At 52.3% G+C, this 27,354-nt stretch overlaps 1 protein-coding gene across 2 annotated transcripts in view; it reads left to right on the top strand.

The window, feature by feature from the left end:
• The first annotated feature begins 23,590 nt into the window (after positions 1–23,590).
• FGD5 (FYVE, RhoGEF and PH domain containing 5) overlaps positions 23,591–27,354 on the top strand; it is a 123,273-nt gene continuing 119,509 nt past the window's right edge. For both annotated transcript variants that reach the window (XM_045990351.1, XM_045990350.1), the window contains exon 1: positions 23,591–23,773. In XM_045990351.1, the coding sequence (XP_045846307.1) occupies positions 23,761–23,773 (13 nt within the window). In that variant the 5' untranslated portion in view covers positions 23,591–23,760. The remainder of the gene's footprint in view (positions 23,774–27,354) is intronic.

Raw genomic sequence — 27,354 nt, 5'->3', positions numbered from 1 at the left:
GCTCATGGAGAAGGTGACTTTCGAACAAGGCCCTGAAGGAGGTGAGGGATGAGCTATCTGGATGTCTGAAAGATGAAGCTTCCATGCAAAGGCCCTGAGGCAGAGCATGCTTGGTGCGTTGAAAGGACAGTAATGGCTGGGTGGGCTAGAGTGGATGAGCTGGGGAACAGTGGGAAAGGAGGTGAAGACAGAGAGGAATAGTCATGGTGGGCTGGTGGTGCAGGGACCACAGGAAAGGATTTACCCTGAGTGGGATGAGTGCCATGGAGAGTATGGAACAGAGGAGAGATGGGACCTGGCTTGTTTTCGCAGGGTTCCTCTGTCTACTGGGGAATAACAGTCTGTCTGGGAGCAAGGTGGAAGCAGGAAGAATGCGGTTTGAAGATCAAGCCAATGGAATTTTCTAACAGATCAGATTTGGGGTGGGAGAGAAGAGAGACAGCAGGAATGACTCCAATGTTCTGGAAAGATAGAGCTGCTGTTCATGAGTTAAGAGGCTGCAAAAAGAGCAGCTTGAGGAAGGACATTAGGGCCTGGGTTTTGTTTGTTTTCCTTAGGGATGCCAGCGGGGCACCCAGGGGGAGAGGCTGATGCTGCCTTCCCCAGATGCCATCCAGCGTGTCTCCTCTGCAGGTGAAAGAGGAAGGGAAGGGACCTCTCGACTCAGGGAGGGGGAGGTCTCTGGAGGAAGCAAAGACACTGGAGGGGCCACAAACTATAAAGGAGGTGCTAGGGGCGCCTGGTGGTTCAGTGGGTTAAGCGTCTGCTTTCAGCTTGGGTCGTGATCCCAGGGTCCTGGGATCCAGCCCCGCATTGGTCTCTCTGCTCAGCGGGAAGTCTGCTTCTCCCTCTGCCCCTCCCACTCTCTCTCTCTCTCTCTCTGTCAAATAAAAAAAATAAAATCTTTTTAAAAAATAAAAATAAAAAAGAAAAGGAGGTGCCGGAAAGGAGCACACATCCCAAAAGTGGATTATGACCCAGAGCCTGGGCTACCCCCACCTGAAGTCTTGGACCCTTCTCCCAGCTGGCCTGGAGGTCCCATGATGAGGGAGGGTAGGAGGGGGACTCCCCAAGGATGGCTAGAATTCTCACTGCATTAGCACTTTCAAGGGACTCTTTTCATCTGTGTCACCAGCTGTAAGCGATTTCTTTTAGGTGGACACAGACAGAATGCAGAGTAAGAAAGGTATTCCCTCCCATTCTTGCTTCATCCTCCCTCTCCCTCAAGGAGAGTCTCAGGCGGGTTCTACCTCATACGTAACACCTCTTCGATCCTCACTAATCTCCCTTAACCAATGGGGGAGCAAGTAGTTCTCATCTCCATGCCCCTGCAGGCCACCGTGTTTGGCTTGACTTGAACAATGTCACTTTATGTCTATTTCACAGTGAACTTTCATTTATGGCAAATCATGGCAGCGGTAGAAATTTATTTGAAAGGGATCTAAATTGAAAATGTGAATGGATTTAATGAAAGATATTCCATAAATAAATGTGGCAAACATCATGGAGATGATACATAAACACCCACATATCAGCATTTGGGAAGCACTCCCTTAGGAACTATGTTTGAAGGGCGCCTGGGTGGCTCAGTTGGTTAAGCATCTGCCTTCACCTCAGGTCATGATCCCGGGGTGCTGGGATGGAGCCCAGCATAAAGCTCCCTACTGGGCAGGTAGTCTGCTTCTCCCTCTGCCCCTCTCCCCTGCTCATGTTCTCCGTCTCTTTCAAAAATAAATAAATAAAACCTTAAAAAAACAAAAAACAAAAAAACATGTTTGTAGGGTTGCAGTGAGGTTGGCCTTATGTTAGTCCTTTTGTTTGAGGTTCATGCTGTGTCTGTCCCCTCTTTGTGATATTTGCTCCCCTCTTATTTCTTGTCCCCGGGCCTTTTCCTCTAGGAAATAGGACTGGATGGGATCCAACCTTTGCCCCACCAACCCCTTGCCCGGGCTCTGGAATGTCTGAGAACCTCTTTCTGCAGAGCCACAGCCAGGTCAGCATCCCTGTGGGTCCCCAGTCCACTGGGGGGCGTCCCCACACTGACCACTGGCCAGATCTGCCCACGCTTGGCCTGTGTGCACACGCTGACCTCACACCTTCCTCCTGCGTCCTCAGGGTCTCAGAGCAGTACGAGTTTCGCTTTCTCTCCACCAGGGTTTTCCACCCCACGCCCTGCTCTCTGTGCACATTCTCATTAACCCCGTCTCCTGCCCCCCGCCACCCCGTTCCATCCTCCCTATAGCCCTGTGACATGAGGACCAACTCTGAGAGGTGGTGAATGCTGGGCTGCGCCCCCACACTCGGCGACAGAGCCAACTGGGAATGACGGAGGAGCCAGGGGCCCAAGCACAGTGCCTCTTCCCGGCCAGTGAGTTCAGCTGCAGGCCCATGTCCCCCAGACATTGGGAATTTATGACTCCCTGAGGGAGGCTGAACTCTGACCCCCAGAGAGCACAGTGCTCAGACCAAAGCCTGCCATTTCTGACACGTGAAAGGTGAAGGCTCCTCGGAATCCCTCAATAATAACAATTATAACTTTTATTGGGTGGCCTCCTGGCTCAGTTGGTTGAGCGTCTGCCTTTGGCTCAGGTCATGATGGAGGGTCCTGGGATCGAGCCCCCACATGGGGCTCCCTGCTCAGCAGGGAGTCTGCTTCTCCCTCTCCCTCTGCCCTTGTGCGCGCTCTCTCTCTGTCAAATAAATTAAATCTTAAAATAATTATCATATCAATTGTCAACACTTTATAGGTCTTAACTTGCTTCCTTCTCTGAAAAGCCCTATGATGTAAGTGGTTTTATTGTTCCCATTTTGCAGATGGGGACACTGAGGCACAGAGAGGTGAAGAGACTTGTATAAGGTCACACAGCAGGTCAGAGGCAGACCAGAGAATGTGGTCCCACACTTGGCAAAAGTGAGTGGAGGGGGCAAGGCTGTGGTGCCTCTTGCTGCTGGAGCCTGCATCCCCCCAGTGCAGCAGGGCCAAGCCCCTCTTCACCAGCCCTGGTCGAGGCCCGAGCCACAGAAGCCTGGAAGCCGTGGCACTTACCTTCCACCTGAGAGGTCAGCCCTTGACGGCTTACTATGTGGGCTTGCCATCTCTGCTTGCACACCCCCCAGTAACAAGGGACTCACTCCTTTCTGGCCACCTGTGCTTTCCCTGCTCCGCTCTGCCCAAGAGAAACATCTTCTTCCTCACCTTATGAATCCAACACCTGTGGGCTCTTGACCTGCCCTGTGGATCCCCAGACCTTCCTCTTCCTCCTGCTTTGGGGCAACACCAAAGCCCCTCTGACCTCTACAGACCCAGTAGGCTTTGCTGAACTCCAGAGTCTGTGACTGTGGGCCCAAGGGGCTCTAAGGGTGGTTGGGGAAATTAAAATGAAGAGAGACCTACAACCACGTGTGTGTGTGTGTGTGTGTGTGTGTGTGTGTGTGTGTGTGTGTGCTGGTGGGAAGTGGTGGCTTCAGGGCTCTGCTTCCACTCAGCCTCCCCACCTTTGCCCTCATAGTGAGGCCAGCCCAGTGCACGGCTTCCAGGGTCTGGCCCTTTTAAATTTAGCTGCAGGAAAAAGCAGTTTGTGCAGGCCTGGAACACAGAGACAATTAGCAACAGGAAAAAGTCATCCGAGGGGAGTTTTCAATGAATTATGGAGGCATTGTTCCTGCGCCCAAGGAGCCAGGGCTGCTGCTGGTCCAGGCCTCACTGACCCAGCCCAGGCCTTTGGGGCCAAACATTGCCTGGAGCTGCGTCAGGACAACACAATGTGGGCGTCTGAAGGCCAGAAGAAAAAAAAAAAAAGGCAGAGGAAGAAAAATACTGGAAATTCCCTGTGTCCCAGCAATGGAAGAGCCCTTCTTGAAAATCAACAGCAGGGGCGCCTGGGTGGCTCAGTGGATTAAGCCACTGCCTTCGGCTCAGGTCATGATCTCAGGGTCCTGGGATCGAGCCCCACGTCTGGCTCTCTGCTCTGTGGGGAGCCTGCTTCCTCCTCTCTCTCTGCCTGCCTCTCTGCCTAGTTGTGATTTCTCTCTGTTAAATAAATAAAATATTAAAAAAAAAAAAAAAAAAAGAAAATCAACAGCAAGGGAAAGGTTGCTGCCCGCCCAGGCAGGGGGACTCGGGCAGCGGGAGGACGTCGCAAGTGGTATTTTGAGATATTTTCAGACTGATGTGAGGCCGGTTGATTTTCCAAAACATGAGGGCCTCATGCTGGGGGGAGAGCTGAGGTTGGACAGGCCTGGCCGGAGGTGGAGCTGGGGCTCAGGATGGGCCAGGATGAGGACATAAACAGAAGCTGACCCAGTTGGAGAGATCTAGTGTCCCAGCTGGCTGACTTACAGGCCCCTAGAAGCTCTGGAAGGCCCAGGGGGGTCTCCTGTGGATCCAAAGGCCCTTCCAGACCTCACCTTGGTGAGAGGACCATGGATGAACATTGGGATCCCCTGCACAGAAAGCCTGCTAGGTGGCCAGGCAGATTCTGCTTGCTCACCTCTCCCAATGGGGAGCTCACTGCCATTTCTGCACAGCTTGGACTGGGAAAACAATAAGAATGCCCCAGAAGGAGTTAGTGATAAACCAAAATCTGTGCTCACGGAGCTGCCATTCTAGAGTGGAGACCCAGACGGGCACATGATTAGTAACATTTAGAGTATGTTAGAAATTGCAAACACTACAAGAAGATAAAGCAGGGAAAGGAGGAGGAAGTGGTTGGGAAATAATTCTAAAAATAAGGAGCTAAGGAAAGAACTTCTCTTCACTCTCAGCTGGGACCCAACTCCCTGGCATCTCTGTAGGGCCTTGCTCCTCTGGGGACCATGGCTCATTTGCTCCCCTGCCCTGGAATAGCCCTGCCCTTGCAGGCTGAGGGGGCCAGCTACTCATGGGAAAGAGACTCCAGCCCCCTCCTTGTGCATCTCTAGCAGCTCAGAGCTGAACGCCTTTCCCAGAGGTAGACAGAACATTTTAAACCCTCCGTCTCTATGAATGCACCTAAGGTCCCAATTTAGCTGTTTCAGCAGCTGTAGCCCACTGTCATCTCCTGCTGGGCTCACCGACCTCCGTGCCCCATGTGGTCCCCCAGCCCTACGCCCCCCTCCTAGGGTAACGTGGGCTTGCAGACCCTAGAACAAGAATTTGCATTTATTCCTGGTGTTGCATCTCATGGGATTCTGTCCAGGCAGTTGGCAGAGATCTTCTTGGCCCAGAAATGGATCACATATGAGACAGACAAAGAGTTAATATTAATGTCCAATGAGCGCCTGAGAATCTCTAAGAAAAAACACACAATAAAAATAGAGAAATGTGGGCAAACAATACCATCAGGCAATTCGCTGCAGAGATGCAAATGGCCAATAAACACACGAAAAGACACTCAGCCTCTCAGGCCGTTGTGGAAATACAAATGAAAAGAACAAGGAGATGTTCTTTTTCTCCCATCAGATTGGGAAAAAAAATATTAAAAATTGATGACAGCCAGGGCCAGCGAGGAGGGGGGCAGTCTCGCAGTTTTGACACTGCTGGGGGGAGGGTGAGCCGCCACAATCTTTTGGGACAGAGATCTGCAGTTTCTATTAAAGTTTAAAATGTGTATGGCCTTTGATCCTGCAAGTCCACTGTGGAAAATGTATCCTGCAAAACCACAGAGACACATAAGGTGATTCATACAAGGATGTTTCCTGCAAAAAGAAAAAAAGAGGGGAAAAAAAAGAATGCAGTAAGTGTTGATCACTAGGACAATGATGGAATGAATTTGGGGACATTTATTCTATAAAATACGAGGCAACTCCTAAAAATAATCAGGTCTGTATGTACATCCATAGATGTGGATGAATCTGGAACTGTATTTAGGATATGTTATTAGACAGAAGCCAAGTTGCAAAGTCAGGTATGTCGTGTGATCTTATTTTTCTAAATACATCTGAAGAAGTAAGCCAGAAAGAAATATTTACCAAAATGCTAATGTCGGTTACCACAGGACAAGAGATTGCTAGGGGCAGAATGAGTAGATTTTTTTTTCATGTCATTTCTGTATTGTCCGACTTTAACCTTAAGTTTTCATAGCTGTCATAATTTATTTATTTTTATTTTTTTGTAGTGATTTTTAAGGAGCAAATACTTTTTCCAAAAAGTCCTTGCTAAGTTGTCGTTGTTGGAGGTCTGTCATGTCATCATCATGAACAAATGACAGAAGGGTGGATGGAGACCCTCTGCTGAGCTGGGGGAGGGCCCAGCTTGCTGTGGACCCCCTTCTGGGGGCTTCCAAGGGATGTTCATGTGTCTACTTCCCTTCTCATCCTCATACTAGCAGCAAGGTCATTGCTTACTAAGCCTCGTGGGTGCCCCTTGCCTCAGTTTCCCATATCTACCTCTCGTAGTTTCATCCTCCCTTTGCTGTCCCATGAGTGGCACTGGTTCCAGAAATTGCAGAAGGGACTGGGCAGAGTTTCCTAATTTTGGTCAAAGACTGGGCGGGGGGGGGGGGGCGCAGATGGTACCGCGTTTAGGCCCAGGACATGGTTTCCATCTTGCATGCCAGGTCTGGACAGTGCCAGAGGCTGCTAGACAGAAAGGGACCCAGAGGCTGCTTCTAGGCTCGTTGGGTGAGAGTGTTGCGTTGCTTAGGGACACCTGCTCTCAGCAAGGGAGGTGACTGGGAACACCTCAGTTCCTGCACAGCCATGCTTGCTCTGGACCAGTGATTCCCCGGTGTGCAACACACAGAAAAATCACTGAGGATCTTAACGGGCAGATTCAGGACCCACAGATCTGGGGCGGGGCCGAGGCCTCTATTTCTAGCAAGCTGCTGGGGGGTACCAACGCTGTGGTTCTGAGAACTGCCCTTTGAGGAGCATGGGGCGAGGATATCTGAGATCTCCATTCACGTCTCCCTCCGTTCTTCCTTAAGGTGTCACACTTGCAGACAGAACTGATCAGCCCCTCCCCACCCCCCAGCACTTTCTATACGTGTCACATCATGCGGCTCTTGGAACAGCCCAAGTTACCATTCTCTTGCCTGACGGGTGAGGAACTGGAGGTCTGCGGGGAAAGGACTGGCCGGCAGCCCCCCAGCTGCGAGTGGCAGAGGTCCGCCTGATGACAAATCCATCGCCGACCTCCCTCACCCCCAACCATCTCTTCTCAGGAGCCAGAAAGCATCCAGAAAGACCCTGCTGCTCTGCCCAAAGCGCTATGTTCACCGCCATAAATAAGGCCTGGGCCAGCCTGGCCCCTCCTCCTCCCTGGGCCACATCTCACAGCAGGCCCAGTCTGGGGCAGCCGTGGAGGGAAAGGAGGCTCTCCGACAGCGTGAGTTATGGGCTCCTGGAAGCCCATTAGTCACCCAAGCGAGAGAAGTTAACTCCAGCTTATTAACTCTAAACGTTTATTATTCACATTGATCACCTCGCAGACAGCACCCGCCACCCCACCCTTCGGAGCCAGCCCGCGCATTCTGATCGCAGGATGGTGAGTGGACTGAAGGGGCTCCCGAATCCGGAGTCCCCGGGGAATGTGGGCAAGGCACCGTGGCCCTGTCACTCATCCGCTTCCCATGCATCCGCGAGCTGTTCTGGACCCAGCCCTGAGCCAAGAGCTGGGGAGCCCTGGTTGCAGAGACACTACCTCCAACCCTGGGGGACGGCCATGAGGTGAGGGAGATGGGGGCAGCCCGGTGGGGAGGGGCACAACCTCGGAAGCTGTCACTGCAGCAGGTGCCCTTGTAGATAAGCCCTTGACTTTCAGAGACTCCATTTTGCCATCTACGAAATGGGGCTGCATTCATTCATTTGACAGATAGATATTGAGCACCTACAGTAAGGAACAGAAAAGCTCCCTGCCCTCATGGAATTCTGGAGACGGAGACAGACAGAAGGCAACTGAAGAAGAATCCGAGAGTAATTCCAGATAATGGTGAGTGTGATAAAGAACGGAATTCTGAGTCATGTGGAGGAGAGTGGCTAAGGGCATTGGAGGTATGACTGAGGGTGCCCACGGGTGGCCTCTCCAAGGATGTGGCATTTGAGCTGAGACCTGAATGATGGGAAGGAGCCACTAGGAGGAGATCTGGGCCAAGGGGAGTCCAGGCAGAGGGAGCAAACAGCAAGAACAAAGGAAGACCGTGGGCCAGGCAGAGCTTGGCTGCAGGGTGATCAGAGAGGAGCCAGGGTGGCTGAGTTAAGTGAGATGAGGGAAGAGACAAAGGGGAGGCCAGTGATTATTGTAAAGACTTCAGCTTTTGTTCTTGATGCAGTGGGGACCTGCTGGGTTGTTTTAGGTGCCAAAGGCAGTTAGGAATATAATCATACTTGACCTCCGTCCATAGCTATTATGAAATGTCATGGACTCTGGGGGCCCTGCTCTGCTCTGCATCACGGGACAGTGCTCCTGTCCCCCAGCTGCGGTAATGTTGCCTGCTAATGACCAATAGCTGTCCCCTTATCCTGAGCATTGCCCTTGGCTGCCACTCCAACATGGGTCCCCTGGCCTGGAGTTGGGGCCAAACCTGTGCTGTGGTTTGCATGCCAGAGCTCCCCCAGGCAAGGCCAGACAAGGCCAGTCGCTAGCCGGGACCACAGTCTCCAGCCTTGCCTGGTGCTTTGCTCCTGTCCTCCTTGCATCCCTCACTCCCTCCTGAGAGTGTATTTTTGATATAATTCTCGTGTATCTGGACCCCTGACTCAGGCTCTGCTGCTAGGGGCCTAATCTGAGAAGAGGATAGGATCCAACAGGGACTATAAAGGCTGAACGCAGTGCCTGCCACACAGTGGTGACTTAGGGGGACAAACTTGTCCTGGTTTGCCCAAGACACTCATGGTTTTAGCAATACGGTCCTGCATCTCAGGATACCCCTCAGTCCTGGGCAAACCAGGACAGTTGGTAATTCACTGGAGGTAACTGCTGATAGGATTCATTCATTCACTCATTGATCAAATACCTCCTGGTATCTCTCTGTGCCAGGCTCTGCCAGTAGAGGCGCAACAGGGTCCCATCCTCAGAGCTCACCGGAGGCAGGCAAAATCATCAGATGCTTGCTTGGGCCTGCAAGATCAGGAGAGCCATCAGTGAGGCAGGGGGCTGCCCCTGAACGAGATGTTGCTGTCCAGTGAATGGTGGGGGGTTGTTGAGAAGAGCGCCCACCCTGGTGAGCTGATCAGGAAGGCCCTGACCTTTGGATCTACAGATGCAGAGAGAGACCATGAGAAGCAGGTTCTGGGGTCCATCATCCATGCCCTCAACTGCTCCAGGCCTCAGTTTCCCCATATAAGAAGATCCCTCCAGCTTCAGCAGGAAGCAGAGAATGTTTGCAAGGCAACGACCCCTTTGGAAAGAGCCATCGAGGCTGCTAAGGTCACTGGCCATCAGTCCAGATGGTTAAGACAGGACAGGGAACCTCCCCTGAGCCAGTGGGCACTGTGCTGGTCTCTGAAGCTCCATGATGACCCAGACAAGTAGGCCTATTATCTCCATTTTACAGACAGGGAAACTGAGGCTAAAGAGGAGTACTGACTTGCCCAGAGTCCCACAGCCAGTGAGTGGTGGAGCTGAAGCAGGATCCCAGCACTCTCGGACTCCACAGCCACTGAACCATTCATTAATTCAAGGAGGTAAGGAAGACATCATCCCCTCTGTTTGCATTATAGACTCCCCTTTACCCACGCTCTCTTACTGGGGAGACTGAATGCAAGTGCAGGTTCCAGAGTTACCCTGCCTGGGTTCAGGTCCCAGCTCCACCGCGCAGAAGCTGGGGGACCCAAGGCAAAATACCCTTTCCGTGCCCTGAGTTCCTTTCAAAGAGGAGATCACAATAGCACTTCTTCCAAGGGTTGGTGGGAGGATTAAATGGGCGAATATATGGAAAGCGCTTTCAACAGAGCCTGGCACATCATCTCAGCTGTTATAGCTTGTTTTATTACTACAGCTCAGTACAATGCAAGTCATAGTAAGAAAACATTGGAAACAACCTGAATGTTCATTGGTAGGGGCATTATTAAACGGCCGTGATTTATTGATTTCAGTGGACACAGCAGTAATTAAGACAGGAGGTCTTGGCACGGAGATGGACAAACTGATGAAGGGAGCAGGATAGAAGGTCCAGAACTGGAGCAACATGTGTGGAATCACTGGATTTACGAGAATTGAGATGCTGCAGTCCAGTGGAAAAGTACGATGCTTGCTTGCTTGTTTGCTTTTTAAGATTTATTTATTTGAGAGAGAGAGAGAGTGAGCGCATGCGCACGTGTGCGTATGGGGTAGGAGGAGGGGGGAGTCAGAGGGAGAGGGAGACAGAGAATCTTGAGCAGACTCCCTGCCAAGCACAGAGTCCAATGGCGGCTCGACGTGGGGCTCGATCTCATGACCCTGAGATGGTGACCCGAGCTGAAATCAAGAGTCAGATGCTCAACCTACTGAGCCACCCATGTGCCTCAAGGATGATGCTTTCAATGAAGGGTGCTGGATCAGTGGATATGCACGTGGGGGAGAAAAGAGTCCTGATCCCCACCTCACACCATACACCCATATCTGTTTCAGCCATTCACCTTGACCAGAATATTGGCTGTGTGTTCGTTTACCGAGTCCTGCACTTTGAAAAGGTGAACGTGCCGTGAGTCCACCTCAAATGTGGACATAGAGTCTGACAAGGAAGCTATGGTGAATTTCAGCAGTGTCAATGGCTTCACGTGAACGAAAATTTTGGTTTGGTGGTTGCCCTCAAAATAAGGACGTTCCCTTACTTTGAAGTTCAGTCACACAACTCACGCGATCCAAGATAATCACAGGAGAAGGAAGATGAATTTTAGGCAACAAGTAGTCAATAAGAAAGTTCCGATTTCCTTCGGAGAAAAAGGAAAACATGTTTTGTTGTCCCCCTACAGCAAGATGGAAAAAAAAGAAAATAACCAAGGGAAAAGTCACCCCACGCTTTCCTCGCGGCTGTGGGCCCCCACCACTGCGGCGCCATGAGGAAGTGGAAGGTTGAGTGAGCAAAACATGTTTTCCTTCGGCAGGACGTCTGTAGGAACCGTTGGAATCAATTATTGGAAAACACAAAAATAAAATAAACTCCAGCCTGTGGTAAACATTACCCCTTTTTTCTGGAATCAGGAAAACAAAGGCCAGGGTTGGGGTCAGCAGGAACAGAGGGCAAGCATGCCAGGTCAAATGCAGGGGACCTGGGCGTTGGATGAGACTGGGTGAGGCAGAGTGTTCCTGAGCCTCAATTTACCCATCTGCGAATTCACAACCCTGCATCCTTCACACAGACCGTGAGGTGAACGCACCATTTCATCTACTCACCAAATATGTATTTAGCTCCTAACTAAGTTATGAGCTCCGCCAAGTTATGAGCTGGGGGCTAGAGACCCCAGCACATTTGCAGCTTTCCTAGCCCTGGTGTTTGCAGGGTCAGCTCCATGGGTGTGTGACCAGCGCAGTCACACAGGGACCCCCACTGAGAAGGGCCCTTTGCTTGACTTAAACCCCTATGCTCTCTTGTTACCATCATGAAATCCTCAAGTTTTGAACGACAGGCACTGCATTTTCATTTTGCCCTAGACCCCACAAATTATGTAGCTGGTTCCAGGCATGGTGCAAGAATCAGCAATACTTTCCGATTGCTCACTGAGTCTGTGGCACCCCTCTGGGTTCCCTCCAAGACTTTGCACAAAGAGGGGGCCAATCAGTGGGGTTAAAATGGACATGAGAGCAGAAGCCATCGGTTATGGATACTGCCTGCCTCGGGTAGACACAAGGAACCCCCCTCGTAGGTGCTGTGACTGCCACTGCTTTGGGGGAGAATTACTCCATTTCGGTCGGGAAGGTCCTGAGTTGAGTGCAGTGGGGAAACTGCCCACTGTGTGGTTAGGGCAGACCTGGGATCACAACCTCCCACTGTTTGCCAGCTGTGGATCTCTGGGAAGTCTCTGAGTCTCAGTTTCATCATCTGTAAAATGGGTATAATCACACCTGATGTATATAGAGTGCTTGTGGCAATTAAACTGATACTGGGGCTGTTGTTTTTTTTTTTTTTTTTTAGGATTTTATTTATTTATTTATTTGACAGACAGATCACAAGTAGGTAGAGAGGCAGGCAGAGAGAGAAGGGGGGAAGCAGGCTCCCCGCTGAGCAGAGAGCCCAATGTGCTGAGCAGAGAGCCCGATGCTGGGCTCGATTCCAGGACCCTGAGATCATGACCTGAGCCGAAGGTAGAGGCTTTAACCCACTGAGCCACACAGGGGCCCCAAAACTGATACTGTTTAAAGCACCATACCTCTACTTATAGGAGGAGGCGGGTATCTGGATCCCGAGGTGGGTGTTTGCATCTAGAGGCAAATTGTCCTCAGGCTTTAAAATTTAGAGTTTGGCCAGACCAGTGGACACTATCCCTGGAGAGCAAAGTCTGGATGCTGCAGCCTGTTCATAAGTGGAAGGCAAACAAATGGTATTTATGAATAGTTAACAGTTAGTTAACCAAACTGTCAAGTCAGTGAGAAACAGCACGTGGATGAGACCTTCACACAACACTGGCCAATGTCTAGCTGCTAAAAGACATCAAATCTATTGGATTGCCTCCTCTGTGCCTGTGACGTCATTAATACTTCGCAATGGTGTCTACTATTTACTGAGCTGTTACTAGGTCAGGCACCCAGGAAGCACTTTCCTAATGGCCACATGCAGTCAGACTAAAAATAGCCCATTTGACAGATGAGGAAAGCTACACCCAGAAGGGAAAGGGACTTGGAAGGGGCTCAGAGCTGGGAAGTGGTGGGGGTTGGGGCTCAGACCCCAGCATGTTGTCCACACCCTCATCCCAAACTCTGAGCTGTCGAAGCTCTGTCCCCAGCTCTCTGGGAGATCATCAGGATTCACACACGCCTCCTGCAGGCAATACTTAAAAGGTGCTCTTCTCCCTTCTCTTGTCCTCCTGGCCCCCCACTAGGGACTCCCCTGAGCTGGAGAGGATCAGGCTCCAGCCCGCAGCCCCCCTGCTGGAAGGCAGCTCCTGCAGGAACCCCACGTTTTAACGGTGTTACCGGAGAGGGCCTGATTAATTTCTCTTAAGTGTCTGGGTTTCAGGTGGGGGAGGCTCACCCTAGCAATTGATGGTGTCAATGACAGGGGGTCACATTGCCTCCAGGGTCCCTCTCCGAGCACAATCGCACCGGTGCACACGCGCTTATTAAGCTAATTAATGTGGTCTTTCCAGAGCCGCTATCTCTCTCGCCCTCTGCCAGAGCTGGCAGAGAGCTGCGGTCCCCACTCTAGAGCTCCATGGGGAAAATAAATCGAGTCAGGCCTTGCAGCTTATCAAAATGCTTCTTTGTAAACCGCCACCATTCCTGGCACATGGGGGAAGGTGACAGGGCCACCCCTATTCTGCAAAGCTATCCCAAGAGGGAAGGATGGCCCTGTGAGGACGTGAGCTCCCTATCCCTCGGGGAACTCAAGCAAAGGGGGCTGTCAAAGGTAGGAAGTTGGAATCAATTGCTCAGCGGAGCCTTCCTGGGGCTGCCCTACACCCCGAAGCTTGAGCAGGACAGGGTGAACACACCCGCCCCTCTCCCTTTGGACATTACCACACACTTGGTGAATTATTTATTAGTGGTTAGGTTCTTGTCTGATGATCTGTTTGGGACCTCGGGCACTTCGGCTTGAAAGGAGTCCCTGGGGGTACCTGGGTGGCTCAGTGGGTTAAGCCTCTGCCTTCAGCTCATGTCATGGTCTCAGGGTCCTGGGATGGAGCCCCGCATCGGGCTTTCTGCTCAGCGGGGAGCCTGCCTCTCTGCCTACTTGTGATCTCTGTCAAATTCCTCCACAGGGCAAACATGTCGACCTTGCTCTCCTCATCTCCAGCTATCTCCTCTTGAGCACCTCCCTGGCAGAGAGACCGCCAGTCTCTTCAGACCGTGCGGGTGAGTGGGAGTTTGGTACTAAGTCCAAGAATGGGGGTCCCTCTCGCTGCGCGTTCATTCGGGGTGTAACAGGTAATACAGTAAGCACTCGTTGCATGCCAGGCTGTGTTCCAGATGCTCGGAGAGAGTCAGCCTTGCCCTCTGGGAGCTGGCCTTCTAGCCAGGGAGATACACAGCACACGGGTACGCGGACAAACAAACAGGAGGATCTCAGATATGGGTAAATGCAAGCAAAAAAGACACTCTGATGGGGCGCCTGGGTGGCTCAGTGGGTTAAAGCCTCTGCCTTCGGCTCAGGTCATGATCCCAGAGTCCTGGGATCAAGCCCCATGTCAGGCTCTCTGCTCAGCAGGAAGCCTGCTTCCTCCTCTCTTTCTGCCTGCCTCTCTGCCTAGTTGTGATATCTGTCTGTCAAATAAATAAATAAAATATTAAAAAAAAAAAGACACTGAGTTCTCAGATGGTGAGGAACTGGGGTGGGGAGCGGTCAGGGACACCGCTGAGAAGAGGTGACAGTTGAGACCCGACTGATGAGAAGCCAGGCCCACCACATGGAAATTGGGGAAGGAGTTTTTTAGAGAGCAGAAATGGCAGGTCCAAAGTCCCTGGGGCTGCTGAGAGCTGGCAGGGTCAGGGATGGGGAGGAAGGCCAGCATGGCTGGAGCTGAGGGAAAAAAGGAGGGCAGCAGGAGATGAGGGGACGAGGTGAGGTGGAGAGGGGCCGGGAATTGGAGGTCCCAGGAAAGAGAGTGTATGTTATTCCCAGAGCAGCTGCTGCATGCGCCGCAACGCTGGGAGCTACTTCCATGGCCTCCTCACAGCCACCCTTGGGTATCCAGAGGGAGAGAGGGAGGGGTGTGTCTTGGTGGCTGGTCAAGGAAAAGGCCAGGCCCCTGGATGATGGCAGCACTGGATACAGGCCACAGGGTCCACGCCCAGCCCTGCCCCCCCAAACATAAACAGACTGCTTGCCTCTCCCTAGGACTCAGGTTTCTCCAGGGTCACTGCGCAAGGTCCCCTAGAAAACATGCCTTTCAGAGTCCGAAGACCCTGTCTCTGAGCTGCATCCCCTGGACACCAACAGCCAGAGGGACGTGAAATGTACAAACACAACTCAGAGCTCACTCCTGCCTGCCGCCGCCTAGTCGTGCTGTTGCCTTGCTCTGAGAACACAGCCCCACGGCCCCGGTGGCCAGCCTCTCCCTCCTTCGCCCTTGCCTCCACCTCGCTGTTCCAAATGGCACAGGCTTTCCTACCTCTGGGCCTTCCTCCTGCGCACCCCCCACTGCCGTCCCCCAGGAACGTCCCCCTCTCCCTCGCCCAGTGTCCTCGCCTTTCCTGGACCAGCAGGAGACCTCTCCATGCTCTGCTCCACACTTACCGCTCACAGCACTGATCACTCTCTGAAAGTCTCACACTTGCCCTGGTTGGTGGACTTCTGGACTGCCTGCATCCCCAGCTGTGACACTCACTCCACGAGGCAGGGGTTTTTTTTAGTGCGGTCACTGCCACATCCATGGTACCTGCAACAGCTGGCCTGACACCAGTGAAGATGTGCTGAGGGAATGGATGACCATGAGGCAGGTGCTCTAATTGTCCCATTTCACATGTAGAGAAAATGAGGCTGGAGAAGGTTAAGCTGTTTGCCCAAGGGACATGGCTAGCAAGGAGCCAAGGCTTCAATGGAGACAGACCAACTTCAGCCCCTATAACTGTGCCCTGCTGCACCTGACTTACTGTGTGGCCAGCACTTCACCCTCTCTGAGTGAGCCTCAACATTGTCATCTGTCTAATGGGTATAAAATCCCAGCCAGGCCATTTCCTCAGGACAGCGCTGAGACTTTGTGGGTGTCACGGGAGCAGACCCTCCCTGTCACCTGTACACTGCCACACCCACAAGGGATTGGGTAAGAAGGGGCTTGCCACCAGGCCTGCCCTCGGAAGGGTTAACATGGCCTCTTTGTCCCATGGTTGCCATGGGGACAGTTCCTGTCCTTCAGGAAGCAGGGAGAGCAGTTTCCTGTTTTGAAGAAGGCTTGAGGGCTGTTTTCCTCCAATCAGCCTGCCCAAAGAGGGGCAGGAAGCCTAAGGCCGGGCTGCCCCTGCTGATGGGTGTGTGGCGGAGCCATACCCACGCCCAGCCAGCCAGGAGGGGCCGTGGTGGAAATGCGGCCTCGGGGAAAAAGCCAAACAGGCCAGCAGAAGGAAAAAAAAAATGGCTGGCCGGAAGAGGGTGGTCATTTCCTCCACAGACCTTGGATCCCACCCAGTGGTGATAAAAACTCTGAACTGGCCCTGCCCAGCCCCAGACTCCCTTCCCCCAGCGATCAGCCCTTCCTTGGGGAGCCAAAGGTCTGCTGGACAATGGCCTTTCAGGCCCCTGCCTGCCCCTGCCACCTAAATGTACTCCCTACACTAGATACTTCAGCCTAACTGGGCTATTGGTCCCCAGTTCCCACCTCCAGCCACTGCCTGCCATGCCCTGCCCTGTCCCACTCCCTTTTGCTTGTATGGCTCCTTCAGGGTGCAGAGCAAAGCCGTCCTCCTCCTGGAAGTCTTCCTGGCATGCATATGAGCCCTCACAACTGTGGGTCAGGAACATTCATGAATTCAGGCCTAATCTTTCTTGGACCCCTGTCCCAGTTTCCTTGGCTCAACCCACTTCTAGGTGTGCCCCTCTGACTCCTTTACCACTCTGGCTACCAGCTTTCCTACCACACAGGAATGACCTCCCCCAGAAACACTCTGTGGCTCCCCATCACCTGCAGAGAGGAAAGTCCAAACTCTTTGGCCCACCACTAGAGAGCTTCCCCCACCACCACCCCCACCTCCCTGTACCATCCTGTGCTGTGACCACTTCCTACCAGCCCAGCCCTCCTCTTCCATCCATTCCCACAGGCATTAGCTCAGACTGTTTCCCGACCTGGAACGGCAAACCTATTTTTTCCACCTGGAAAATAATACTTGACCTTTAAATCTCAGCCCCATATCACCTCATCCCCACTGGCCCCTCAGCTTGACTCAGGTCTCTGCTGTTACCCCCGACCCCCAGTTCCACTGTGCCATAGTTAGCTGACCCTCCAGCGCTTCTCCTGGACTGGATTTTGAGCTTGTCAAGAACAGGAAAGTGAAAAGCAAGGGGAACTCACGTTCCTTTAATCCTCACCCTGATTCGAGTTTCTCCTTCCCATTTTACAGAGGAGAAAACTGAGGTACAGAGAGGTGAGGTGTCTTGCCTATGGCCTCAGAGTTAGTGACTGGTAGAGCTGGGGTCTTCAGGCCCCCGGGCTCCCCTCTCTCCTCTTGCCTGGCCTGGGTATGTGCAGTGGGGGTAGGGGTGGGAGAGGCCTGAGTCAAACTTAGCTGATGTTCCCTCCACCAATCTTTGGGGCACGGGAAGGGCAGGGCAGGGCGGCCTTGCTAAAACTCATCCACCCCAGCAGGTGTCTGGCTCTGATTTGCCGCCCCTGGAGCCAGGAAGACAACTCAATGACTTTCCAGGGAAGATAAGCCTTGGAAGCTGATGAGGCTGCAGCTGTGGCATTGCGGGGTGAGCGGTCCAAGGCTGTGGGGACCTGGGGGTCAGCAGCCAGGGAGGCTGCAAGGCCAGGGCATTTCCGTTTTAGTAACATGCATTTTGTCCTTGTAGACGAAAGGTATACCTACTGCTGGTGGAAAAAGGGAAACCCAGGGAGGACTGTGGCCTAGAAGAAGGAGGAGAAGGTGGCTGGAACTGGGAAACAAAGCCCTGTCACCCTCCCGGGGCTGGCACAGGAAGCAGAACCCAGGGCTGCCTCCTCATGCTGCCCAGAGGGCTCCCACATTGCCCCCTCTCACCAATCCCAGTATACAGAGACTGCTCAATAAATGCCCTTTCCTCTCTCCCTCCTGCTCTGATGGTGGGGTGTTCATGCCCACTGCCTGGTGTACCTTGTAAACATTTATTAAGCATCAACTGTATCCTAGACATTTAAATGATAATGATCCTTTATGAGCATTTCCTATGACTCCTTCCCTGCTCCTGAATGCTTTCATTGAATTGTCTCATTTAATGAACAGACACTGTAATCATATCCACTTGATGGGGGACCGTGTGCTGATGTGGGTAAGAAAGCCAGCTCCAGAGCTAGGATGGGATCCCCACCACTCACCAGCTGAGTATCCCGGGCAAATGCCTCAGCCTCGCTGTGCCACGGTAGCTCCATCTGTAACAAAGGGGTAATAACTCTGCCTACTTTATAGGTTTGTTGAGAGGATTAAATGAATTAATGATATATGCAGAACATTTACGGAGTGCACAAAATAAGACTCAGCAAATACTAGCTTTTATGATTTACCAGTGGAGAAACTGAGGCTGGGACTTTGTCCACAGGCCAATGTGGCTACTGCCTATCTGGGAGGCTTGGCCATGGCCCCTCTGCATGAGCTCACAGGGCCTGGGTGCTCTTTGCTTCTGAGAACACGGCCACATCCAGCTTCAGGGCTGGCTGTGCACTTTGCAGGGCCCTTGGGCAGGCAGGAACAGGGCACTGGTTTTCACTGGTTTTGATCTGAGGTGACCTAAGCAGTGCGCAGGCAGGAAATTGGCCTCAGATGGTCCAAGGATATTTTAAAAAAAAAAAAAAGATAGGCGACATTTGCTTACTTGAAGGAAGGAAGGAGGGTAGGAAGGGAAAAAGGAAGGAAGGAAAGAAGGAAGATAGGAAGGAAGGAAGGAAAGCTGGCCACCAAGCATTCTGTTTCTGATTCTGCCACCATGCTCTTCGACAAATATGACACACTGCGAACAGCACAGGTCTTGGGGACAGAAAGACCCAGGTCTAGTCCCAACTCCACCACTAGTTCTGAGCCTTGAGTAAGTCTCTTACCTCCCTGAGCCCTTGTTAATTGTGAAATGGAGGTAATGATGAAGCCCCGCCACGCGGCCACAAGAAGCCCAGAGAGAGCGTTCTGTGCACGTCAGCTGTCAGCACTGGCGGTATCGCTTGTTGGTATTGCCACAGCCTCATCTGGGCACATGCTGGTTGGCCACGTCCCTTGCACCCCTGGTTCCTCAGGCTCTGAGCCACCTCCTCCCCCCCCACTGTTCCCTTGATGTATCAGACACACAGTCGGTTCCCTTGAATGCCCCTGCTCCTGCAGACCTGGGCTGGGCCATCACTGTGAAGCTGCTTGCCGCTGGCCACTCTGACCATCCAGGGCACATAGAAAGACAGGAAGGAGGAAAAGAGAGAGAGAGAAGAAAGGTCTGGTCAGGGAGGCCTGACTCCTGCTGTGGGTCATGCTCCTGCAGAAAAGCGAAGAGGGGCTTTCCTCAAAAGGCAAAGCCAACACTACAACCCCAGAGAAAGTGCGTGGTTTCAGGCTGCAGGTGGTTCTGTCTTGGGCCCGGATGACAGGGGGTATGGATTCCAGCACTGGCTGGTCCCCTAACTTGCTGTATCATCCCCTCTGGACCTCAGTTTCCCAGTCTGTCCAGTGGGCATAACACCTGCCCTAGGTGGCTCATGGTCTGTTGAAAAGGACTGAGATGGTAGGATTGAGTTGGAAAACATGGAAATCTTGGCAGACGTCTGCCTCATCACAGAGAGAATGGCATAGTCTGGTGGTTAAGAACTCAAGACTATGTTCTTGAAATGAATGGTTGAGTCCTGGCTGGGTTGTAGGGCAGGTCATTTTCCCCAGTTGGGCCTCAGTTTTCCCTTGTGTGAAACAGGGCTATAATAATCCCTTTGTAGGAAGGACTCTTGGGAAGAATCGCCAAGTGAAGGGCTCCTTACCCCACGCGGTGATGCCCTTTGTGGCTATTTGCAGCCATCCCCCAAGCTCAGAGAGTGGTTATGGCTCAGCTCCATAAGGACTAAGCAAGTCCAACCACCAGTATTAGCTCCGGATGTTTGTAAAACATTATGGTCTTTCACGTCCATTTTCTCTTATTAGGAAAAGCAAGCACAGGAATAAGCATTTCCACTTCATAGTCCATCACTCCACACCAATGTGTGGCTTCAGCTAAGCAAGTTTCGACCTGTATTTTTTTTTTCCCAGCTGTCACTGGTGCTATGATCTTTTTAAGTAGACTTGGCTTGGCCTCAAATCCCAAATTCAACAGTTGTGGAAAGGGCTTAGCGAAGCATGAGGTCTCTTCCTGCCCTCCCTTCATTGCACAGGCCCTACGGCGAAGGGTGACGTTGGCTGTTGATTGAATTATCTGAGCCTTCCTCTCCTGCTCCTGCCCTGGGGTCCTAGGTTCTTTGGGTTTTATTGCTAATTCCCAGAAAGAAATTCAGCTTTTAAGCACATTTCTTTTTGCATCAAATGTTGAAGTGATCTATCCATTCACTCATTTGTACCCATATTCAGACATACCCCACCTTCTCTACTATCTGCTCCACCAGGTCCATCCCCTTACTCTATCACCTTGACCAACTCCACCTCCATGTCCATCAGCTCACTCAACTCCACCACTACCTTCATCCTCTCAGTCAACTCCACCACGTCCATACCCATCACTTCACTCAACACTACGACCCTCATCACCTTGACCAACTCCACCACCACATCCATCACGTCACTCAACTCTACTGCCACCTCCATCAGCTCACGCAACTCTACCTCCACGCCCATCACCTTTTCCCACTCCACAACCATCCCCATCACTTCCCTCGGCACCTCCATATCCATCAGCTCATTCAACTCCACCACCTCAATCATCTTGACCAACTCCACCCTCCACAGCCATCCCTTCACTCAACTCCACCTCCTTGCCCATCAACTCACTCAATTCCACTGTTACATCCATCCTCTCACTCAACTCCACCATGTCCATGCACCTCTTTCCTCTCCACCCCCGCCTTCGTCACTTCACTCAATTACACCACTGCCACTACCTTGACCAGCTCCACCTTCACCTCCATCACCTCCTCCAAGTCTACCGCCTCCACACCTGTATGTTCCAGTACCTCTATCTCCTCCACCATCACCAGCTCCATCACGTTCACCCGACTTCCACTGCTACTTCTGTCACCCCACCACCTCTGCCTGCTTTGCCCCAAACATCATCCCTCCCACCTCCACCATCACCATTTCCATCCCCTTCTCCGCCCCTTCCAGTCAGGAATCCATAAAGTGCATTAAGAGCCTGTGCACGTAACACAAATTCTGCTGTAGATTTTCTATTCCAGAGGCACAAGTATTTCTCTATAAAAGGTTGGAAGCTTAAGGACTCCATGGCAGTTCAGAGATGTAAAGGCTCTTTGAGAGGATCAAATTCCATTCCCAATTTAGAGAAACTATGTTTCTTACACCCTTGCCTGAAAATGTGCATAATCTCATTTTATACTGCGGTCATTAAACAATAAAAATAAATGGAAACAAAACTTAGAAACCTAGTTAGGTATATGAAAGTGTTTGGTGAGTGTGAAGATACTATATAACATAATGCTGGGGAGAAAAGCCTTTCCACATTACCTAACTGAAATTTATTCATTCCTGTCTTCAGTATGTGTGCATCGAACACCTTCTGTGTGCCGGGCACCAGCTAGCTCATGTAACAATTCCAATCAGACCTTCATGCCTATATTTTTCATCTATTTTTAGTGAACACCTAATATGCACCAGGGGGTGCTGCTGGGTGCAGGCCCCCAGATGTCCAGAAATCTACCAACTTTCCAATAATGTATTAATAAGGGGACAGAGGTCAAGGGATTAAGTTCTCACCCCAGTAAGAACCTGGGGAAACTGTGATGTCTTTTCTCTACTCCTCTGTGCTGCGGCAGTACATCTGGCCAAAAAGAAATGGGGTGGGTTTCTAGGGCGGTGTTTCTCCAACTGTGCTGTGTATACAGATCATCTAGAGATCTTGTTAAAATGCAGAGGTCGGGGGTGGAACCTGAGGTTCTGCCTTTCTAAGAAGCATCCTTGTGCTGCTATTCTGCTTCGTGGACCATGATTACGTAAGGTGTTTCCTCTTTGCAATGAAAATATCTGGTTATCGGCGACCACCAGGACCACAAGCTGGACCACAGGTATCTAGGTTCAGGGAGACAAAGCCAAAGCTGTAAAATGTCTTTTGTCCATTTGGAATTCTGCCTTCTTGGTCCCAACACAGCTGGTCAAAATCATAAAAATTCTAGCTTCCACCACTTTCAATCCCAGAAGACCAAACTGATCCTGAACAGTAATATGAACCTCTGTCCTGGGTCCTATTCTTGTAGACAATATTTTTTTGAAGACCTATTATGTGGTGGGTTCTATGTTAGATGCCAGGGTTGCAGTGGTGAGCAAGGCAGACACAGCCTCTGCCCTGGAGACATCACCTTGGCAAAGGGTCATTTCTGGGCTTTTAGTCCCCATTTGCTGGACAGGAGGGAATGCTGGTGCTAGTGGGAAGGGGCTATGCCTTTCCACATGTCTAAGTCTTTGCTCAATCTATTTCCTCTCCTTGAAAGACCTTTCCTTTGCTTGAACCCTCTCCACTCGAAGGAAGGGGGGGGCACCTCTGAGTTCCTGCAAGCTCTTCTGCACTCCTGTCCCAATCCCAGCGTCCGTGCTGGGAAGCAGAGCTATCTGCCTATGTTTGCATGGCCAATCAGACCAGGACCTCAAGGGCAAAGTCTTGGTTAGAGTCATCCATATCATCTAGCACTAGGCCTAGTCCCAGGGAGGTGCTGGCCAGTGTGACCTGAGTGAACAAAGAAAGGCTCATCAGCCAGGTCTCCCTTTCCATCTCACCTCCTCAGGGAGGCCTTCCTTGATTACCCATTCTCTACACAGTGGTTCTCAAACTTCAGCTTATATCAGAAGGACCTGAAGGGTTTGTTAGACACAGGATTTCTGATTCAGTAAGTCTTGGGGTGGGGTGTCCTGAGAATTTGCATTTCTAACAATTCCGATGCTGATCTGCACACTTTGGAAGAGTCAGTGCTCTGCCCCATTACCCTGGCTTATCTCTCTCAAGGCACTTATCACTCCCTCTGAAATGATATTGTTTGTCTTGTGTCTCCACTGACTTCCCATTTAAGCTCCATGGGGGTAAGAACTGGGAGCGGTCTTCCTCTGCTCTCAGCACAGCGCCTGATACAGGACCGAATGCATACCCGTGTTGAAAAGAGATGGATGGGCCCTTGGACGAGCGGACCAGGACGTCTCTGGAAGCCCACTTGCGGGCTCCTTCCTTCCCCTCAACTGATCCTAGTCTCTTGAACCTCGCGCGGCTCCCCGAGTCACCACGGCCCCTTTAAATGTGCGCGGGGACGCCTCGCCCCTCGTCTCCTGCGATCCCTGACAGAGCAGAAAGGGAAGAGAAAAAAAAAAGCCTTCCTCAGAGCGGGAGGAAACGTCTAGGAGGGGGCGGAGGCGCGGCGGCGGCAGAGGCGCGGCGCCCAGAGCGCAGCGCGCCGGTTGCGGAGCCGCGACCCGGAGCGGACGCGACGCCGGGCGCTGCCCCGGCCGCCGCCCCACGCGCGGCGCACTCGCGCCCCCTCCCCTCTCCGGTCCACGGCCAGCGCGGCCCCGCCCCCGGAGGCTCGAGCCCCGCGCCCCCACTTGCCCCGCGCTCCGCGCGGAATCGCGAGCGAACGCGACGCCGCGCGCTGCCCGGGCTACCGCCTCGCGCGCCCCGCGCTCGCGCCCCCTCCCCTCCGCGTTCCGCCCCGCCCAGCCCGGAGGCTCGCGCCCCGCGCCCCCACTTGCCCTGCGCGCCGCGCGGAGTCCGGCGCGCGCCGGGGGGCGGGGCGGGCGCCTGGGAGTGCGGGCCCCGCGGGGCGGCCATGGAGTGAGGCGGCGCGCGGACTCGCGCTGGGACGGACCGACTGACTGACCGACGGGCGGCCACGGGCTGCGCGTGCTGGAAGATGAACAGAGCAGGTAGGAGGCTCCGCTCGACCTCTGGCGCCGAGGGACGCGCGCGAGGGGTCCGCGCCAGGCGTTCCAAGTTGGAGCCCACGGGGCGCCTGGAGCGAGCCGCCGAAAATCCTTCGACCTTCCCCCTCTGCTCGGCTGCGGCCGAGATATGGGCGGGTCCGGAGTCCCCCCGTCTGAGGAGGCTGAGACTCATCTGGGGGCCTCTGCCCGAGACGCCCCGCCTGAGGGACGCTCCCTCGGTCTCGGCGAGGCCGCACCCTGGCCGCGTACGCGCTCCGTCCGCTCCCACCGCGACCCCGGTGTGGGGCACCGCTCGGGAACCGAGAGACGCTGCGTTCGCGAAGGCGACTTGGTTGCGCCCCTGAATCCTCACCCCGGCTCCTCGGGTTTCCCGCCAGGCCCTCGCTGCCACCTCAGAGGCCCCTCCTGGGCCCCGGGGTCGTCTTCCCCGCACTGGGGTCTATTCCTGGTCCCTCAGCACCGGGCGGCGCACTCCTAAGACGATGCCTGCCCCCTCCTCTCTCCTAGACCCCGAGACTTCGGAGCTCAGTCCCCGGAGGAGACTAGAAAGCCCTAAATTATCCCTCCCACCCCCCAGGCAGCGCTCCCCTCCCTCTCAGCACCCTGGCCGGGGGCCCTTTTTGTGCCTCCCACAAGGGACCTAACGCCAAGGGGGACTTGCCGAGGCTGAGCCGCACTCCAGACGTTCACTCCCATCCCTCGAGTCTCTCTGCCTCGTGAATCTGACTCTGCCAGTTCGGGGATTCCGGGAAATCCAGAAAGCGTTTGATCGGGAATACTAGCAGTCCCTTCAGAGGAGTGCCATTCAACGGATTTAGTGACTGAGACTCAGATGGGCGATTCCTGGAACCGTTCCCGGATTCCTAACTCCATCCACCCCGAGGGCAGAAAGTTCCCTGGAAGAGGCGAGTTTGCAAGGCAACAGGCTCAGCTAACTTAGTTTCCCCTGCCAAGGAGCGATAGTCACTCTTTTTTTCTTTCTCTTTTTAAAATGGAGCAGAAGGCAGCCCCCTCCCGGACCAACACCCTTGTCCGAAGCCATACTCCAAAACACACATCCCTAAAGAAACAGGAAGCCACCATTTTGGCTGTCTTAGAACCATATCCTGCTGCCTTGTGTGTGTGTGTTGTGGGTTTTTTTCTTTTTTAAGTCTTTTTAATGAAAAAAGTCATTGTCTAAAGAGTTAAGTGCAGACAGGAGACATTTGGCTGGACTGATTTAAGAAAGGAGACCCTCGGGGACTTGGGAGTGTGGAAGCAGCCTTCCTGGGTCCAGGCTTTGTTGTTGCTGGGCATGTGTGAGCCTGGACAGTGAGGGAGTATGGGTCATGGCATGGGGGTGGGTGGGAGCAGGAGTGCCACTTTGAGAGAGGCTGGAGCAGGGTCCCAGTGCCTAGCGCCACTCCTTGGAGGAAGAAGGTCGCCTCCTGCCAGTTTCTGGCACAGCCTGAACAGAACCAGGCTAGCTTTTTCCTACACTCCTAATAAAACTCACTTTAAAACAATGGTGAGAGCGGTTCCAGTTTTCCCACGTTTCCCTGCTTGAGGCTTGGGCAAGCCCTCCCTTTTCTGAGAATCTGGTGGATGGAATGAGCCGGAATAAACTGAGAGGCAGGTTTGGTCCCAGGAAATCTTAGCAGTTGCTACTCTTGGGTTTAGCCATCCTGTAACTTGCCTCCAGCATAAACCTGGTTACATTTTCGGTGTGATGGTAACGATGGGAAGCTCACATAATGATTTCTGTGTGCCATGCTCTGAATTTCCTGATCATGTAACATAGTGGTTCACAGACTCCATGGCACTGAATTTCGGAACCACCATATACTTAGTTATGTGACCTTGAGGAGGTTACTTCACCTCTGTGCCTCCGTTTCTTCATCTGAAAAATGGGGACAGTATGATCTTTGTCATTGAGTTCTCATGATTAAATAAAGCTTATAAGGTGTCTGAAACAGTGTCTGTCATAAGCTACCAATGAATACTGGCTAATATTTATTGGTCACTTACTCTGAACTAGGTGCTGCTTTTAAGTGTTTTACTTCAGTCAATTCAGTTTTCACAGTAACCTCATGAGGTAAGTACTCTTGCTATCCCCATTTTATAGATGGGAAAACTGAGCTGCAGGTCACTGAGCCAAGACAGCATTGAAACACTCACTGTCCAGCTTGAGAGCTGGCTTTTTTTAATCTAGTGCTAAACACATAGTAGGTGCCCAAGAAATTGTAGCCAACTGAATTTGTTAGGTGCGTTATGTCTGTTATCTCCTTTGAACTTTTTAATATCCTTATAAAAAAAGGAGGAGTTTATTTCATTTTACCAAGAAAGAAACAGGCTCGGAGAGGCAAAGTATCAGGGCCAGGATGACACAGACGATGTGTGCCAGAGTTGGGATTGGAGCCCAGGTCTGTCTGAGCCTGGGGCCCATGCCTTTCCCACTTTGTCCCTGCAGTCTTCCCAGTATGTGCCCTGTCATGGATCACTGGACTAGCTTAACAGCAGCCTAATTAGAAATCATCAGGCTTGGCTTGGACATTCCAGCAGGCACCCAGGAATGAAAGTTAAATTAAGATGCAATTGGAAGGTGAAATTGGAAGATAATTACTCTTGGAACATATGGCTATGAGAGTTCCAGGGGGAATATAGTGAACTGCAGTTGAAACAGAGTCAGGGACTGAATAAGGAGATATCAGGGGACACAAGAAGAGCCGTGAAGAGCCATGAGTTTAAATATGCTGTAGTTGGCCAGAGCAGAAGGCACTTACTGTTTGGTGTGGGGCCCTTGCTCCACAGATGGGGAAACTGAGGCTCAGCGAGGGGAAGGGATTTGCCTAAGGTCACACCTCTAATTAATGGCTGAGCCAGCAGTGGATCAGAGCTCCTGACTCCCAATCCAGTGCTCCTCCCAATACCTCTTCTCATTTAACCTCTGCGTAACCGACAAGGGAGCAGCAGCATGCATGAGTGTGAGTGACAGATATTTAATTAAAATAGAGAAAATATAAACTAGTAATGGGGGCTGGCTGGGAATGATTCCTATCACTAGAAGCTATTAAAAATCTCTTCCTCCTGTCATTGTGGTTCTCCCGCTGTCAGTTAACTCTTGGCATCTTGGCTCAAAGGGTATTCTGCATTTGAGCTATCCTTACACATAACAAATTGCCGAGAAGTCCCGGGAAGAGAGGGTATGAGCCTTCCAGCCTCTGTGATGCTGGGAGAAGGAAGTTTCATACCACAGCTAGAGAAACACAGGAGACAGCAGAGGGGCCACCAGCCCCACTGTCAGAGGGTTCAGCTTCACCCAGAGGAGGAAGCCCCAGCCCCGATTTATCCTGTAATCCCCCATCCCTGCCATACTGAACTCTTTATCATACTCCCAGACAGCTTGCCTCTAACTGCCTTTGGGCCTCTGCACATTCTATTCTCCCTATCTGGCATACCCAGCCTCTTTTTTGATTATGAAAATCCACCTTGTCTTTCTACATGTACCCCAGTGCTACCTCTTCCTGTGGGTCTTCTCTATGCAGAATTGATCTGGGACCCAAATAACCTTATACTGAGGATAG

The sequence above is a fragment of the Meles meles genome, chromosome 20, assembly GCF_922984935.1.
Source record: "Meles meles chromosome 20, mMelMel3.1 paternal haplotype, whole genome shotgun sequence".
NCBI lineage: Eukaryota > Metazoa > Chordata > Mammalia > Carnivora > Mustelidae > Meles > Meles meles.
This window is presented reverse-complemented; position numbering and strand designations above follow the sequence as displayed.